The 19060-nt window shown below is 36.4% G+C and overlaps 1 protein-coding gene across 1 annotated transcript in view; it reads right to left on the bottom strand.

Moving 5' to 3' along the window:
• Positions 1-18291, bottom strand: part of LOC122517041 — a 42496-nt gene extending 24205 nt beyond the window's left edge. The window contains exon 1 of the mRNA XM_043635339.1: positions 15658-18291. Coding sequence (XP_043491274.1) covers positions 15658-18291 — 2634 coding nt within the window. The remainder of the gene's footprint in view (positions 1-15657) is intronic.
• Between the last annotated feature and the right edge of the window lie 769 nt (positions 18292-19060).

Below are 19060 nucleotides of genomic sequence, written 5' to 3'. Positions count from 1 at the left end.
ATAATATTTTGAAACGTTTAGAATAGAAAAGGAAAAAGACGACGAAGTAATACAATAAGAATCCGAAATATTTTCCAACATTTCTGAAGAAAAGAATCGGGAAACTTCGTTCTCGTATGGTCGAGTTTTTAATCTTTATGGCGGCCATTAGAAGTAAGAAACGTAATGCGACAGAAGCATTCAGTACTCCCATGGCGGCCTTACTATAGTCGGTTCTGTACACTCTCGTATATCGCCTGTTACGAGAAAAGGAAAGAAAGAGAAATAAAGAGAAAGAAAAAAAGTGAGAGAGAAAGAGAAAAAAAGACTAAAGAAGAACGACGTCATGTCATTGTCGCCCTTTTTCCTATGCCCTATCTACCCTCTCGTTTCAATCTTTTTTTCATATTACATGACACGAATAATAAAAAAGAAGTCTTGGAAAAAGAAAGAAAGAGAGAGAGCGAGAGAATTGCTGAGCCTGCCAAATGGTGATAGCTAAGCGGATATTAGGATCGTAGTTTAGAACTTAGACACGTTTCTAAATGTTGAGCGAACAATAATGAAACGATAAGAAGAAGAAGAAAAAATACAAAAAAAAAAAGGAAAGATTAATCGACAAAATGTTATAATAATCAGAACGATTATGCAGCAGCAGCAGCAGCAGCAGTAGAAATAAAAGATAAATAGAGAAAGAATAATTTCAATAGGATTAAACAATAGTGAAAAATAAGCAAAGTAAAGGAAAAAAAAGTAAAACATAAATGAAAAATATTGTAAAGATCGTAAGCATTGTTTTTTATTGTCAGTATAAAATGATGATAAGCTATTAATTCTCACAAATTCTCGACGACTGGGTAGATCGGTTGTTCATCCTCCAAACTGTTTCCCGAAGGTTTGCTAACAGTACTATTCCAAGCACGTATCCTCGACGATGCTCGACAATGGTCCTGGAATATGTCGCGCTGACTGTACTCGTAATGGACCGTAATCATTCTTCCTCTTGGCATGATGAAATACGTACACATATATACATATATATACATAAGTAGATAGGAAGAGAAATTCTTCTCCGTGCCATTTTACAAATCGGAGTTAGACTTTATCGGTCCATATACAATATTATTTTAAATGAAAACAAAAATTGTTCCTACCATGATCTTTTAATATGAATAGAAATAATACACATTATTCAGATTAAATATAAGATTAAACAGAGTAACAGATAGAGAGAGAGAGAGAGAGAGGGAGAGAGGGAGAGAGGGAGAGAGAGAGAGAGAGAGAGAGAGAGCGTGAAAGAAAAAAAAGATTATGACTCCTTTTATAAGCTTACTTTACATTTAACTATTTTTCTTCGTGTTTTTATCAAATAAAATTTAATTTTCACTAATGGAGATCGCGAAAAAGAAAAGAAGTGAAATTTTTGACCGGAAAATCAGCTTTTATTCGGGCTGTTAGATGCCATTATCACCTACAATTCAAACCGACCTTGTAAAAATACGATAGAATTTAAGAGAACAAAAGCTTGTGGTGTATGTGTTTTGTGCTGTGTGTGTATAAGTGTGTATATGTGTCATTATCACGCTTTTTGCTCAGCTTATCTCTGATGCATAACTACGTGTGTTACGACTCACCAAGGAGTAGACACTCGATTTTCCTTATTATCTCGAAAATCGATCTCGATTGTAACTGAAACTCCTAGATTGAACATATGATATTAGATAGTACATACACACACATTCATATATATGTTTCTAGTAGTTATACGTAATTATATACATACATATGTAAAAGAAAATACATAAGACTGTGTTCTTTTAACATTCATATTTAACAAAAAATTGCCTGACTATATATGGTTGCCTAACTTATACTACTTAAAAAAAAACAAAAAATAAATGATATCGAAATAATATGAAGCAACAATAAAAAGTGAAATAAAATGAAGGAAAATAAATTTAACGTAAAAATGAGTATTAGGGTAAGCAATAAAAGTGGGCAAAAATAAAAGCAACTTTACTATCTAGGGATTATCGAATGTTTTGGGAAAGAAAGAAATAAAGAATGGAGGATGGAAAGAAGGATCGTTTCTCGATTAGGATGAAAAACTTTGCTCGAAGAAGATACTCCTTCTCTTGGCTTGGAAATCCTAGAAAAATAACGTCAGACGACGAGAAGAATAGAGAAAGAGATAGAATGGGCTAAGTTTAAGGGAGAAATAGTAAAAGGGACGGACAGCCCGAAGGGATGACACCACTCTTTGTGCACGCGTGTCGTATTAAAACTTTTCTTGTCCCTTTATAGTTTGTTTCGCCCTATCTGTCGAAACTATATAAGCTATATATGTGTAATATATACATATATAATATATTACACCTATACATATGTATGTGTGTTGTGTGTATATATGTATATGTGTTTGTATATTATTTCTCCCTCACCGAGTTTTTCAAATGTTACAAATGGACATTACTAGCCATGCAATACATTATTTACACGTAATATTATTAATCTTATTACTCATGATACTTAATATGAGAAAAGTAACATAAAAATTTGCTTATACGTATTACTACTGATCGTAACTAGAATATAACAATGGTGATGATGACGACAACGACTACGAGGATGATGGCGATGATTATGATAATAGTTTTTATACACAACTCGGACAAAGAGAAGAAAAAAAGAAGGAAGGAAGATCGTGAAAGGTAACAATCTTCTTAGACAACTATTGGAAAGGAATTTCATAAGATCGGAGCTTTTACGAGGGATTTGAACGTTCGTAAGAAGAAAAAAAGTACGAGTACGAAAAAAGATAGGTAGATAGAGAGAGAGAGAGAGAGAGAGAGAAAGTTTATTATGTACTCTGGTTTGACGTCACTCATAAGAGCAGCTTCATTGGTATGTACGTATAGGTGGGTTGTGTGCGTCTTTGTGTGTACTTCTGTGCTCCTTGGTAAGAGCATTTAATTGCGAGGGCAAAATGAATCGCTCGGTCGGAGAATATGTATACAGCCTAAAAGCGAGAGACTCGAGAGAAAATGAGGAGAGGGGTTGTTCTAGAGGTCTACGTTGCCGTTAACGATTTTTTTTCCTCCAGACGAAAGCGACAACAGTTTATTTGAATAAACGCACCGACGATATCTCACTCTCTCTCTTCCCTTTTTCTACTTTTATTTTATTTGATTTTTTTTCTTGACATTTAATATGTATATTAAAATAAATAATCTTTTGTAGAATAATTTATACTCTACTGTAAACTAATTGAGAAAAAGAATATCTGAAATTTTCTATATATATATATATATATAAAAATCTAATTAATTTAAAAGAAAATACACAAATCTATAAATTAGAGAATATTAGAATCTTTTCTCATTATCTTTTACGTTAGAGAGACGCATTAATTTTATTTTATTATTACTCCTCTATTTTCTTTTCTTCAATGGAACATATAAAAATAAATATTTAATACACTACTCTATGTTATTTTATAAACGAATAGAAAATAGTATTTAAAACTTCCTATAAGTAGTCAATGAATATCAATTTACGACACACTTATTTTCTATCCCATAATAGTCTAGAGACCAACAGTCTAGGAACAATGTGAGTATACACAAACTATATAACTAATAAGAACAATATATCGTAATCTCTCATATATAAACTTCCTATAAAATAAATTCATATTAATAGTTAAAATCCCATTAGAACAATAAACAAAATGAAACCTACCGTTAACCTACTATTCGTAGCACGCACGAATTAAATATATGATCTTTCTTTAGATTAAAAAAGGATTAGAAATGTATCGAACAGGGATAGCAAAACGATATCGTTCCGAAAGGATGGTCCATATCGGGAAAGTAGGGTGGCAGGAACGAAAAGGGCGCGCTTTTGGGCTCGTCGACATCGAAGACGGCCTCGAGCTTTCGATATTGATCCACATTTCGGCTACACAGAACTAGTCCTTCGGCAGTTTTCTTCTTCTTCTTCTTCTTCTTCTTTCGAAAGCCTGCTTCTATCTCACCTCTCCAACTCTTTCCCTCCGCCTCCCACCTATTTGTCCATCCCTTTCTAACACTCGCACACTTCTTTTCTCTAACAGTCCACTTACCAAAAGAAAGAAAAAGAGAGAAGGATTCGACTTTCAGTTATATATTTCCACTTTTCTACAGTTCGAACCCTAAACAACGCTTTCCTTCTTTTATCAAGCTATCTCTCTTCTTCTTTCTTTCTTTCTCTCTCTTTCTCTCTCTCTCTCTCCTTCACATTTTTACTCGTTCTAAAACCCTTTTCTACGAGTCCCGCAATCAGATAAATCGAGTCGTGCGCAATCCTTTTTTCCTTTACTTTGATCCTCCGCTTTACTTCCGTACGAAACGCGATATCGAGAAAAATGGACATCTTCGTAAATCGCATCGCATCTATAACGTCGTTTATATCGCGCTGAGCTTTCATCTTTCCTTTTCATTTGAACTTTTTCACTATCACTCACTCACTCACTCACTCACTCACTCTCTTCCCCTCTCTCTCTTTTATTCCTCTGTTTTTATTCTTTCTTTTTTTCCTTTTCCCTTTCTGTCATTCTTTTTTTTTAGAATTTCAATGCTACTTAAAATAAAAAAAAAGAATTTCACGATTCCGAAGTTTCATCGATATCTTTAATAAAAAGTATATTCTTCAAAATTATATGTATATTGACACCGATAATAGATTTAATATTCACGAGAGCTCTGGGAATCCACAAATTTTTGAAATCTCGATTAAAACGAATCAATTATGCGCGATATTTTATAAATGCGCGTGTTTTCTAGTTTCGATCATTTGTAAGAATAAAGAAGCGAAAAATATACAGACTAAAAATTGTTTATACTGTCGCTCATATTGAAATAAATATTATATACTAGTAATCGGCAGATATTAAGTGATTTTATTGTATATAATATATTAATATACATTTAATATTGATATCGTGTGGGTTTGTCTACGAAAATCCACTATTGGCTTACTATTGACTCACTAAGTACAGTGAGTCACATGATTATTTGTACTCACTTCCATTGTCATTGTTAAATAACTGATATTTGCTTATAATGTAAAGTTTTAAAAATATTATTTGAAAGAAGCAATTAAAATATATTATTAAACTTTCAAAATGATATAAGTTCTATTATAAAAAAAACATTTTAATGTTACATAAATGATAAAAAAATTAGTTTTACAAGACTATTTGTACGTTACACAAGATATAATAATAATATAATTCACTTTTTAGTAAGTGATACTTAGTAAACCTTTCTTTGTATTTTTTAAAACCTTTCAGAAAATTAGGCATATTCTATCGAGATCAAAAAATTTTGTTATTATTTATGTAAAAGTTACATAATATATGTTTATGTAAAAGTAACTTTTCTTACAATAATATGTAATAAAATTGATATTGATTTAAAAATTTAATAATTCTAAAATATGTTTCTGTCTATAAGAATTAAATAATATTTATTATAAGAAAGTATTTATTGTTTTCTATTGACATTGGGAACGGATATGTATACTCCTGTGACTTATTATGTATGTCGATATCCTTTAATTAATACTATTTGATTTAGAATAAAATAAAGCAACTTTTCGTTGTTCCAAACATTCGAAATATCTCGATCATTCTTTATCCTATATACATCTGCAACTTTGATCGAAACTCTCAAACCGGTTTGAAAGCGCTACTCAATCATCAGTAGTATAGTCAGTTATTGGTCAGGCACGTACTCAACGTGGATACGCTTGCACGACTCTTGATATTTCGAAAGTCTCAACCGATAATAATCGAGAATATCAAGTCGGAGCTTGTCCGCACGTTCGACCAAGAGTCATATTACAGAAGAACATATTTCCAGAATGAAACTTTCCTCCTTAAGGATTTTATTCTACCTTCAGTTTCTTCCTCCCCGATATAGAAATCAATATTTTCGATAACTAAGCTTAACGATAAAAGTTAAATTATTATCTGAACAAAACTTATCTTCTTCTCTTATATTCTTCTTTTTTCTTATTTCTTTTTCTTTTCTTCCTTTTTTTTCTTTTTTTTGTTTTTTCTTTTTTTAACAGAACTTTATCGACGAATTTTTATTTCAAATTTCTAATAATGTTTCGTAAGAGAATGAAATAAATAAAAAAGAAAACAAAAGATTTATTTCATATTTAATTCCAATTAATTACAATTAAAATTCTAATGAAATAATTATCGAAGATTAATTAATTTTAGAATGTTATATTGTAACTCTCGTATCGATTTCGCGATTCTTTCCTTTATTCGAGATGCACACGATACGGAAATAAACTGTATCATTCGATACATTATAAAAAGTGTATCGAATAAACTGCAAGTGTAATGATAGGATGCCACTAGATATGTTGAACGAAGGCCCAGTTTTTCTCCTCTTCTACTTTTTGAAAAGAAAAGAGATAAAAATAAAATAGAGAGATTGAGAGAGAGAGAGAGAGAGAGAGAGAGAGAGAGAGAGGAAGAGAGAAGAGAAGAGAAGAGAAGAGAAGTAGAAGAGAAACCTCAGCGTAAAATGCACGAAGTTAAGTCAGTAAAGGAATTCCCTGGTGTTTTTCAATTCCGATATATGAGTCTACTTGTTTTCTTCGAAAATTCCGTTGATGCATCCACCCTCGTTCTTCGTAACCCTCTACCCCTTGTAACCACTCGACATAGAGTATAGAGACTCTTGCCTGCTTCGAATCGTGACATAAAAAGAAGAAAAAGTCCGACCCGGTACAACGGTACGACCCGAATCAAGGAAAAGAAAAAGAAAGAAAGAGAGAAAGAGTGGACGCGAGAATAATTGATGACTGTTTGAGAATAGTATGCGACAGTCGATTCATTTCAAATCACGTGGTTTCTTCTTCTAATCGTAGAAAAGCTGCTTGACGAATGAACGTTCGCTTTCGAATCAAATTTATTTCTTCAAAAATATCAAATGTATCGTATTCAACGTGATTTTAAAAAGTTAAGTAACGTTATTAAGCATGTATGCAAGATGTCCCATAACTTAGAGGTGAATCGTTTTTCCGTTAGATTCCGCATATGAAAATAATCAAAAAAGTTCTAGATAAGTGTATGTCCCATTTGACTTTGTTTTCGAGTTATAGTGAATTTCTTCTTTAACAAACTGTATCTGTTTACCTTGGCAAAAGGTGTTTTCAAAATAACTTCCTTGCATCCGAACAGAAGTTTGAAAACTTTTTTCCATTGATTGCCTTACCCTCTCTATTTACTTCAAATATTTCTCCAGATATTGCTCAAATTTTTTGGAAATCTCGTTTAATTCTCTTGTGAAATATTTCGAGAAGTTATCACTTACACTGGACAAGTTCAATACATTAAATACATAATTGTCATTTCTTAATTAGAGAAACTTCTCATTTTCATAAACGACGACGTATTTCAATAATCTGACACTTAGTTTTCTCTTTAACGACTCATACGTGAGATATTAAGGGAAAATGTTTACAGAATTAAAATACGTTGTTCAATATCAGATATTGAGCACTGTTTCTAAATTAGATAGATGAATTAGTTCAACAATTTCCATCTTTCGATAGAATTATTCCAACATAAAACTCCCTGTAACTCGGAAATGAGGTCAAACAAGCATGTGTTTATATGAACTTTTTTAATTTGTTTCATTTGCTGAATCCACCGCAAAAGAAGAAGTTCCTCCAAGCTACATGGTACTCTGCATATATACGTCTATACTATTCTTCCTAGAATAGTAAAATATTCAGAATTGAATCATATTATTTAACAGTTAACGCGAGATATCTTATAAATGTCAACATAACCCAATCTTTCTCCTCTGTCGTATTTATAACATTTGCATACAACATATACTCGATTAACCGAATAATCGTTGCTATCGTTTAATAATGAAGTACGTACAATTATCGCAGTACATCGAAATGACAACAAAAAATAATAATAATGATAATATTCCGACATGCGAACGGATATTAATCGAAAAATGATGATATATTATCTTTTTTTTTGGAATCGTCGAACAATCAAAACTGCTCAAATTCTCTCGAATAATTTCGATGAATTTGCGATTAACGTGTATAAAGAGCTTCCCTGCATATCGACGAGTCGAGTGGTGAGTATGGCCCCGTGAGCAACGAGATAGATAGACAGAGAGAGAGAGAGAGAGAGAGGGAGAGAGAGAGAGAGAGAGGACTATCTCGCTATTGATTGCGCCTTGCAACCTGTCGCACTCACCCCACCCACCCCCTTATTCCATCCCTAATTTCACCCTCCTCGACCCCACCCTGGCCTCTTCCCAGCCCCATCCGACACAACGAAGCCTATTTTTGCTTGGCTATCGTGAAACGCGAAGATGTTCTTTCCAACCCTCTTTAACCCCCTACACCAAACTCATCCAATTCTAGCCCACCCCACTATTCCACTCTTTATTTCTTTTGACGTCAATTTCGTTAATTATTTCAAACGTAGATACTGCAGCTTTTGCGATCGAATTTTGTAACCATGATCAATCCTGATCATCATTTTTATAATTTGAGTGAGTCTTAATGAACTCTTTTACGATTATTTAAAATTAAGAGATATTATTAGTGTCATTGTTAACTGATATGCAGATATGGTTATTGGTTATTTACTTTAAGTATTGAAATTGTATAAAAGAATATTAAAGGAATTTCTTTGTTATGACAGCAAACAAGAACGAAGAATGATCAGATTTGAAATTTGGGTAACATACATAGGCTTTTGTTTAGAAATTAGCAAGCCGTTACGTATCGACGATATTAATTCGTGATTAGAAGGCCATTTGTCAAATTGGATATGGTTAGTGAATACGAGATTAGAAATCGTTTACAATTAATCATTGTCTACGTTAATACAAATTGTTGATACTTTTCTCTGTTTCTTTTTTTTTTTTTTTTTAATAGAACAGGTAAAAGTGAAAAAATTTGAACGAGGAGATTAATCAATATTGAATGAATAATAACGTGATCCTTATTTAAAATCTCTTTCTCTCTCCTTCTAATCCTTTCGTTGTCATTCTATTTATTTATTCTTTTTTTTATATCGCACTTAAAAAAGTCCCTCGTAAATCTCATTCATGATAAGTTAGTAGGGCCGTAATTGAGAACAGGTAATAAATTAAAGGTAAACTTGGTGGAGACAACGTTCGAGGTTAATTCGATACGGCTATAAAAGATTATTTGTGTGATGGCGTGATATATAGGCAGCATATATATATACATATATATATAGAGAGAGAGAGAATGATTTAAAAGAAACTTATGATAAATTAGACGTTAAACATAAAAAAATTGAATGAGTTAGCAATTTAAAAATTTTCTTTTAACGAATCGTTTTATTTCCTTCGATCAAAGACGTTTAAGTCTAAATACATTTAAGCAATGAGTTCCATGTGCTTCTGAAGTGCCATAAAATTGTTGCTAAACGCCCTGTATAGTCTCCGGAAAGCATAGAATATACAGTACGTGAAGAAGCGCTGAGAAAGTGAATAATTGATTAGCGAGTCCCTCGGGGCCGCTTAGTAGCTTGGAATGGAAGAGAACCGTCGTGCGTCGTGTCGTGATCGCAAGAGGAAGTTGGAATGGACTTCCGCAAGTATATACGGAATGATAAATGATGAAATAAATTCTTAAGAGTGAGTGTAAATCGTATAGATTATCAAAATCCGATGGGAATTTTTTCTTTTTCTTTACGAACAAAAAATTGTATAGCATGGAGCAATTGAAAATTGATTGTAAATTTGTTTTAATCAAACAGGTTGCATTGGAAAAAAGTTCATGAAATTTGAAAAACAAAATTAGTAAATGTATTGAACAATGCGAGTCTCATCTTTTTCTACTTTCCAAAGTTTTCAGGAATCGTATTTCTGACATAATTCCAGTGAATATTTAAAAAAATATGCTGTGTTATAATTGTACTTTCAACGCAACCTTGTTGTCGTCAAATTGAATAATAATTATTATGTTTATGAGACAAAACAATGTTTAATGTTACGAAATATTTATTTTACATTTAAATATAAATATTTAAAATAAATTCTTTCTTATGTCAAAAAACTAATAAAAATAGTAACAAAACTATTTTCATTTTTATATTATAATACTTTGACGAAAAAAAAAGAATGTACAATCCAGGATTCGAAGTTTCAACCTTTAATAAAATATAATAATAATAATATAAAGTTAAAATGAAGAAAATAAATGTGTTAAATATGACTATAGTTATTTAAAAATATTTTCTACATAGAAGATAAAAAAAAAAAGTGAAACAAAATATAATTTTTAATTGCTTAAAAGGAGAGAATGAAAACGTCATAAAGAAAATGGAAATATGTGTGCGCGTGTATGTAACGCTTGCATACAAGATAGAGGCGTGGTAGAGTGCACGCGGAATTCCAGGGTCGATTAAGGGAGGATGGGATGCGAAGGGATGGAAGAGAAGTGGTTGACGTCTGCGTGCGACAGGCCGCAACTCCATATACGCATCGTTAATATGCAGCAGTAAGCCGAGTGACACTTGGACGGCGATTCGATGACACGCGAAAGGGACAACAGCGAGACTAGATGGTTATCGCCTACATAAATAAATAAACCAATCCCTACGAACAGATTTTATCGATAATATTTACTTATTTCCAAAAAACTATTATAATCGATCATTTGATTCAACAAATCGATTATATACAATAACTAACATACGTGTATCTACATACTCGATATTGATAGCATAACATAACAAGAAAAATCGATTATGAACAAATATATCTATCCAATTCACCTAATTCTGGTCCTTTACTTTAAGGAAAAATAGGAAACTCATAAAAACGAATAACCTATTGAAAAATCGATCGACAAAATTTGTAATACGATAAATCGATTATTTATTATTTTAACTTCCATGTATAAGCATACGTCTAGGTATACACGAATATATATATATATATATTACATATATTACATATGTGCTCATGGTAGAGAGGAAAAAACTACAGATTGCAGGGGTATTAACTACTCTAGTGTCACTGCACCAGCTCATCCACGGTAACGTAACTCTAACGTAGGAGAAGTGTTTCTTCTGCAAACTGGAACCCTTTTGCCGCTACCAAGGTACATAATTGGAAGGCGTTTTTACATTGGTTATGCTAAAGATATACATAGAGAAGAACTTAAGCGTAAAACTTCCCTCTTTTTTTCCTACTTTCTTTTTCAACTTTTCTCTCCACGAGATTTATGAGATTTATCTTTTTTCTTTTTGTCTTTTTTTCTTTAATATTACGGAAAGAGAAGAAGAAGAAAAAATTGAAAATTTTGAAACGAAAAAACCATAATATAGATATACGAAGAATTTAAAATTCAATCAAAATCGAATTCGATCGATCGACCGATTTTTAAATGAACATTATGAAATATAAATTGTATTTTAATTGTAATCGCATGTTAGTTCGTTCCACCAAATTGAATGGCGTTTTACCATCCGCAAAACCGCGGACACGCGCTAAATTGTCACCGTCACAAATTACACAAGAAAGAGAGAGAGAGAGAGGGAGAGGTCTAAAACATATCCAATAACTGTGCTAGTCCACACGAATGTTCAACCGGCAGCTGTTTGAGCCATACGAATGAAACTTTCATCCCTTCGACTAGTTCCCCCTCACCTCGTCCTTACAATGATCAACCCGTCGTCGACTTTTTACGTCCTATTTTTTTTCTCCCCTCTCCTACTATTTTATTTTTTTTTCCAAACCGTATTTTCACCGATGAACGTGACAGTGATCATACTTTTCAACCCATCTTTTTCGAATTACTGCGAAACGTATGTACGTTTGGTAAAATGATTTTTACTATAAATTTTCTAATTTTATCTACCGATGATGGATATTCCATTTTTTTTTCTATTTTAACCAAAACCTTTCCCCGTCATTTTTAACATTTCCTCGACATTTTCTGTCGCTAAAAAAACTATCCAAATTCTTTGCGTATTTTCGAGAGATTTAGTTTTTAATTGTATAATAAATAATAATCGTTGAAAGTCCATGTTCAACAAATTTTAGCGAATAATTGGATTAGACTTACATTCTTGTAATAAAGCAAAGAGGAATTTGGGTGGTGTAATCATGGTTATCGATAGTCAAAATCAAATGCAACGATTGCTTTCATTGTGCGACAACCAAAGAGAAGCAAGCAAACGTTGAGAGCGTGAGTATGTAAACAGTCGTCTGTCTATACGTTGCTTGATCAAGAACAGAGATTAATGAACCGACCAACTTTGCCCTGTGCTCCTTTGACCATCGATTAATCGCTCGCATTAGCGCCTGAATCTACATTAGAGATAACGACTGCTTCGTCCTGCTGACTTTTAACAAAACCACGACTATTAAATTAATTTCCAAGATCTTACCGAATAGTAGTTCACCGAAGAAGAAGAAGAAAAAGAAAAGATCAGAGTAATCTCGAAATAAAAAAAAAATAAAAAATTCAGTATTTTTTTCTTACAGAAAATATTGAAAAACAAAAGAATATCTAATTCTTAAATACCACGATTGGTGGGGTAATATTTTAGTATGTTCATTCAATATATTTTAAGGGGAAGAAAAGTGACTTTTAAGTGACAATCTCTAATGGTTTAGATGAGAAACAGTTCATAACACTTTATGTGGGCCATCATATGTGTAAATGTGTGTGTGTGTGTGCGCGCGCGCGCGCGCGCGTGTGTGTGTGTGTGTGTGTGTATGTGTGTGTGTGTGTATAGATATATATGTTAGATAGAAGGATGAAAGGTTGGCCGATGCCAAGCTGAACATAAATGCAATTATTTGTGGTAAGATGATCTCAATTAAGGGTGCCACAGCCTAGCTTACACGTCTATCTAGCTTGGTTTATACCTAACCCTATTTTCCTCCCTCCTCTCTCTTTTTCTCTATCCATCTATTTATCTATCTATCTATCTATCTATCTATCTATCTATCTATTTATCTGTCTACCTATTTTATCTATTTTATCTATTTTCTCTCCTTCTTGGACCCACTACATCGCATCAGCACTAGGACGACTTTCCGTCGCCTTGTAGAATCTTTCGTGGAAACAGGAGAAAACTATGATGGTCGGTAGGTGGAGTAGGATGAGTGTGAGCTAGGGGTTAAGACGCCACGAGGTACGAAATTACAACGAGCGGATATGTCGTTGTAACTCGATCGACGGCACCTTAATCTCGCATAAATTTCAACGAGACTCAATAAATAGCTCCTGCACAGCACTTAATCCTTATCTTCATCATCATCTTCATCGTCCTCGTCTTCGTCATCGTCGTCGTCGTTGTTGATAAATAAACGTTTAAAGGTTATCATTTATTTGAAATCATTAAAATGTGGACTATCCATAAATCCGTTTAAATGTAATAAATGCAATGATGATTAATTGAATACTTTTTTTTTTGAGATGCTAGAAATATTCGAGATTTGTAAAAGAAAAATTTAAATGCTTTTCGTTATATATATATATATATACGTTCTAATGGTGATTCATTAAAAATCAAACTAGTAATGATAGTTTGTCTTGTTTTAAAAGACGCTTAGACACGAATGGTAAATTATGTTCTATTTGCGTAACGATAGCCATACACTATATCAGAGTGATTGGAATCACACGGGTGTCGATTTCATTCGTAACTTTCGCGTGTGTCGGATACGAAAATTCGATAACCTAGAAACTCGGATTCGAACAAACTGATATGCTCGTAAAGTCACGGTAGAGAAAAATAAAAATGTTTTTTCAACGTGCAACGTCGTTAATCGATTTTAGTTTTCCTCAAAGAATGATCCGAACCATTCTTTTTATATATTACATATTTTTATTTTTTGAGATAAGATTTGTGTAAATTCATTTTACGAAGATAAATTAGATAAAAAGGTTAAAAAAAAATCAAGAAGAACATAGATGAACTATATTTTATAAGATCGTAGAACAAAGTGAGACATTTAGCATATATGTGGTGCTAATAAGAGAAGAGTAGATGAACAAATATAGCAAGGAATCAGTTATATATCTTAACGAGATAGTAGCTCCCTATATAACTCCCTACCAAAAAAGACACGAGAAAAATAATGATAATAAAATAAATGGCAATAAGTCGAAGATAATAATACACTTAAATCGATATTGAGCAACTCCTACCGTTCACGTTCATGTCTGATTGTGAGCCTAATGCGAGAACTTACTCACGGATTCTACCTACTTATTTCAATCTCTAGTTCAAATTTAAACTCCTCCGAGACGATTCACTTTAGAGAGACAGAAAGGGAAAGAAAAAGAAGTCGATCTACTTTGCTAAAAATGGACCAAGTCGACTTTCTCGAACGAAGGATCCTTCAAAAATAGAGGACATGTGGATGAAAAAGATAAAGGAATCTCGACTTGATCTTTGTCATATTTTCTACATTATATTGCTGTTTTATTTTGGAGATATCGAAAAGATTGCCAGCTATTCTACGTGGACTTTCGATGGTTTCGATATAATAGAACGTTTTTCTAAACAAAATTAACTTCATTTCTAATGAGAATCATTGGAGGCCAAAATTATCTTTGAGTGACAACGAAAAGTGTGTTGTAAATCGGTACATGTAATAGTCAAAAGGAAAGAAGAAAAATAAATTACTATTATCTCGATACTGTGAATCATTTAACAGATGGTCCTTTAGTAATTACGTAACAACGAAACAAACGAGACCCGACAGAAAAGAAGAATGACAATTGAATCGATGAAAATTCGAACTATTAATAAAGAACTTTCGCGTATGCAAGTGCGTATCTCTCATGTCCAAAGTCAATCGCCAATGTCGACAATACTATGCTGTTATGTGTATGAAAAGCGAACTGCAAAGCGGACGTGTCGATATAGCGTAATTGGAAATAGTTCTGACATTCGTTGAATGAGCTACTCCGGGAGAGCAATTTATAAGCTGGTCTTTATCAGTTAAACGAGAAACAGCCGTTCGTTAATTCATTTGCCGACGAAGTGCCACTTTCCAGGACATACTGGTGATTTCCATTCTCACAATCAGCATGGAAATTAGATTCGGCCTGGGTAGACGTAATCATTATAGATTAGGGGTATACCAAACGGGAGGAAGATCTCCTTCGACGATTTACAAACTTCAAGATAAAGAAATAGAAAAGAAAGAAAGAAAGATGGATCCAAACTTTACATTAGAAGAGTCCCTGCCATTTCCCAGATTTAACAGCATATATACATATCAAATATGTATACACCATTCGGAATCTTGGAATTTCATGATTCTTGCAGATCTATAGAAACGTAGAGAAGTTAGTTTAACACCTTCCCGTGCCATTTAGCTCGACAAAACTCGGGCCCAAGTGGAAGGGTTACGTCAAGGTTTGATGATCGAACCCGACTATCCGTTCGCGAGCCTGGCTCGTGATATTCATGTTTGGGCCAAAATCTTCATCACGAATCAGACTCGTTAAAGTACGGGAAGGTGTTAAGGACGAAAACATGTTCGTTCCCATAGGGATTCTCAGAAAGGCTAAATTTGTACTTTTTTTAAGAATGTACATAAAAGAATAATAAAAGGTGGAAGAAAAAATTGTTACCTCGCAGTCGGTGCAGTTGTAGATAACCGAGTACTGCTGGGCACAGTCGTAGCGCCCCAGGGCTTTCTTGAACACGCAGTGTAATTCGGAGGCGAGCGCGTCGACCTTCAACAGTTTGTCCAAAGCTTGGACGCATTTCGGGCCGCCATTTAGCACGTTCTCGAGCGGTCCTCCCTTACCAGGCGCCAGGGCGTTGACCGCCACGAATTCGCAGCAATGCCGCAGACGCAACCCACTCATGAACCAATATCGATTCTTCCTTGGGGTTAAAAAACTTCGCGAACTGGCCCGGCCGAAATCGTCCCGACAGATGTCTCTTATGTGCGACTCCTCGAGATAAAAAAGGCACTGTTCCGGAACCGCCCGCTTGCCATCATCGGGCTTGGCTCGATCGCGCTCTACCTCGTAGCCATCCTCGTCAGCATTGTCCTCGTTGTTCTTTTTCATTTCTTTCGCTAATTCCTTTGCTTCGCTGTGACGATCGTTTGTCCTCGCAACACCAATTATCCATTTTTTCCTTGCTCTAAAGTTGGCTTGTAATTTATTGATAACTTCGTCAAAAATAGCTTCAGGCCCGCTTCCTCGCAATTCTGACGCGCAGGCATCTGGAGACATCTCTGGAACCTCCGGTGGACCACAACTACCCTGAAGATCGGCCGGCGCTGGACCAGCCAGATCGCAGGCCGACAGCCAAGGGTTTATCCGGTTCACCTCCCAAGTATATTTGTTGTAAGGATGCGCATCTGGGGTAGCCTGCTGATCCTGATAAAACTCTTCCATTTCCATTTGTTGAGCCTTCGAGTCTGCCTCCCGACGATAACGACGTTGATCATCCTCGTCGCTTTGAGCAAATCGCATCGCGTTATTGGATGATAAGGATAATGGCGAGCCTCTCGGTCCCATTTTGTTAATGTTGTTGTTATTGTTGTTGTTGTTGTTATTGTTGTTGTTGTTGTTGTTGTTGTTGTTGTTGTTGTTGTTGTTGTTGCTGTTACTGTTACTGTTACTGTTACTGTTACTGTTGCTGTGGTGTTGGTGGTGGTGATTGTGCCTGTTGTTACTACTACTTCTATCGTTATCGTTTCGTTCCCGTATAAGATTTTCACCACTATCGAGGGCAGCCGTCTTTTGTCCAAAGCCAGTCGAAGAAGGATGTTGGCTTGAACGGATGTTAGATATTGGTTCGCTCGAGCAGAACACTGGCCACGTCAAGAAGTACAGGAGAAAGAGCAGTCCGTAATTTTTGCCGCGACGAGACAGATGTTGGTGGTTGTTGTAGTTGTGATGTTGGTGGTGGTGGTGGTGATGGTGGTGATGATGGTGGTGGTAATGCTGTTGGTGGTGATGCTGTTGGTGATGTTGTTGTTGCTGACGTTGTTGCACCTTACGTCGGTCAACCGTGATTCTCGAATTATCCTCCTCGAGGACGATTCTGAGATTCGCGTTGGATTCGTTCGACCAGTTTCGTTCTCTCCGACCAGGAGTCGGTTGTGGAAATCCAATATGATACTCGTTATTTTCTTGAGTTCCTTCTCTTTTTCTTCTTTTTCTTTCAGGCTCGAAGTTAACGTCGTCGACGACGACTCTTCCTCGTTCTTCGAAGCTATCGCCCCGATCTTTTTCTTGTTGAAGATCATTGGAACGATAGCTGGAAGACTCTCTATTCTCGTTAGAGTTCGATAAATGAGCCGATGCAACGCGATTGACGACGGTTGTGTCGTCAGTTCCGATTCCGTTTTCACTATTCTGGATAGTCCACGAATGACATCGCGTAGCATCGTTCTCGATCGTCGACGAGGGTTCGACGAATGCGTCGATCGACGGCCGTCGGCACGACGATACATTCTCCACTTTGTCCTCGTCATCGTCGTCATCGTCGTTAAGGGCAGTGTTAGCAAGCACATCGAGAGAAGAAGAAGTACCCGTGAGAAAGATCGCACTGTTCGCGAATCTATTTGATGGGGGATAAGAGTGTACCGAGAATCGTTCGACGGTGTAACCAGGCAAGAAGATTCGATCGTTGAAAATAGATGATCTTCTACGTTGTCCAGCGAGTTCCCTTTTCTTTCTCGATTGGGAGGTAAGAGCAGCAGCCCACCGTTGTCGTTGTGGTCGCGTCGCTGAGAGCCGATCGGCTCGGTGTTCTCCCTGCTCGGCTTCCAAGGTCGGTGTGACCGCGTGATAACGCGCGCGCACCACACTGCGGAAAGGAGGGTGGCGAGAGGCGCGAAAGGCAGTGGCGTTTCTAGCTGCTGGTCCATCCTCGTGTTCTCCGTGCAGCTGCTGTCTTCGACGCCGACGACGCCGTCGTCGTTGTTGTTGTTGTTGCTGTTGTTGATGATGTTGTTGTTGCTGTTGTTGTTGCTGTTGTTGTTGTTGCTGTTGCTGTTGTTGTTGTTGTTGTTGTCGGCGATGATGCTGATGCCGATAATGTCGTTGACGTTGGCGTTCAACGGTAAAGACGTTGCCACGTCGTTCTTGTTTAGAGGTAGAGATCCGACGAAAGAAAGAGCAACAACGATAGACGAGGCGGGACTCCTCGTCGTCCTCCTCCTCCGCCTTCTTCTTCTTCCTCTTCCTCTTTCCTCTCGTCGTCGTGGGTGGTCCCGTGAGTTCGGGCGAGTCGAGCCGCATGGACACGAGATCGGGGACTCTAATGTCCCCGCGTTCTCCACGTCGTTCTCGTCGTTGCTGAGACTCCCTGATGATGCTTCCGAAAGAGTCCTCCTTCCTTTCCTCCGTCCACCGATCGAAACGAGGATCGGTGAGGGAGCGAGAAGATAAGCGAGGCGATAACGTAGGCGATAACGATATAAATGATGATAAGTGGAAGGAGTTGTGGCGAACTCGCGCGGACAATCCGTGCTGGGGTCGCGTGTTCCTTGCTGCAGGGGGCCCCGCATCGCTGCCACCAAGGCCTAAGCCCGCTTCTTCTCCCGCGGCTAAGCTGCGTCCTTCCGCTGCCGCCGAGCTCGCCACCGACCTCGCCACCGGCCTCGCCACCGAAAGTAAACGAGCTAAGCGTATTTCTCGTACTCTTCCTACTCTTCCTACTCCTGCTCCTGCTCCAGCTTCTTCTACTTCTTCTCTCTCCTTCCTTTTGGTCAACGGTGCTCTCAGCCCCGCTCGAAAGTATCCCGGTGCCGTTAGCCAGCTTCGAAGACTCGTTCGAACGGTCCGGGTTAGCGGGGCCTTTAGAAGTTCCCCTGAGCCAGCAGCCGCGAGTCTCTTCGTCGGTAAATAGGAAGGAAGGTAATAGCTGCGGTAGGAACGGCACTGTCGAGTACCACCACCAACACGGTAACGATCGAACTCGTGGTAATCGCGAGTGCCGCGGCAGCAATTGTCGTGATGAAAACGACGACCGATTCGTGTAAGGCTGATAAAGGCGGGAAGAAGGCAG

The sequence above is a fragment of the Polistes fuscatus genome, unplaced genomic scaffold (assembly GCF_010416935.1).
Source record: "Polistes fuscatus isolate 324 unplaced genomic scaffold, CU_Pfus_HIC Scaffold2, whole genome shotgun sequence".
NCBI lineage: Eukaryota > Metazoa > Arthropoda > Insecta > Hymenoptera > Vespidae > Polistes > Polistes fuscatus.
This window is presented reverse-complemented; position numbering and strand designations above follow the sequence as displayed.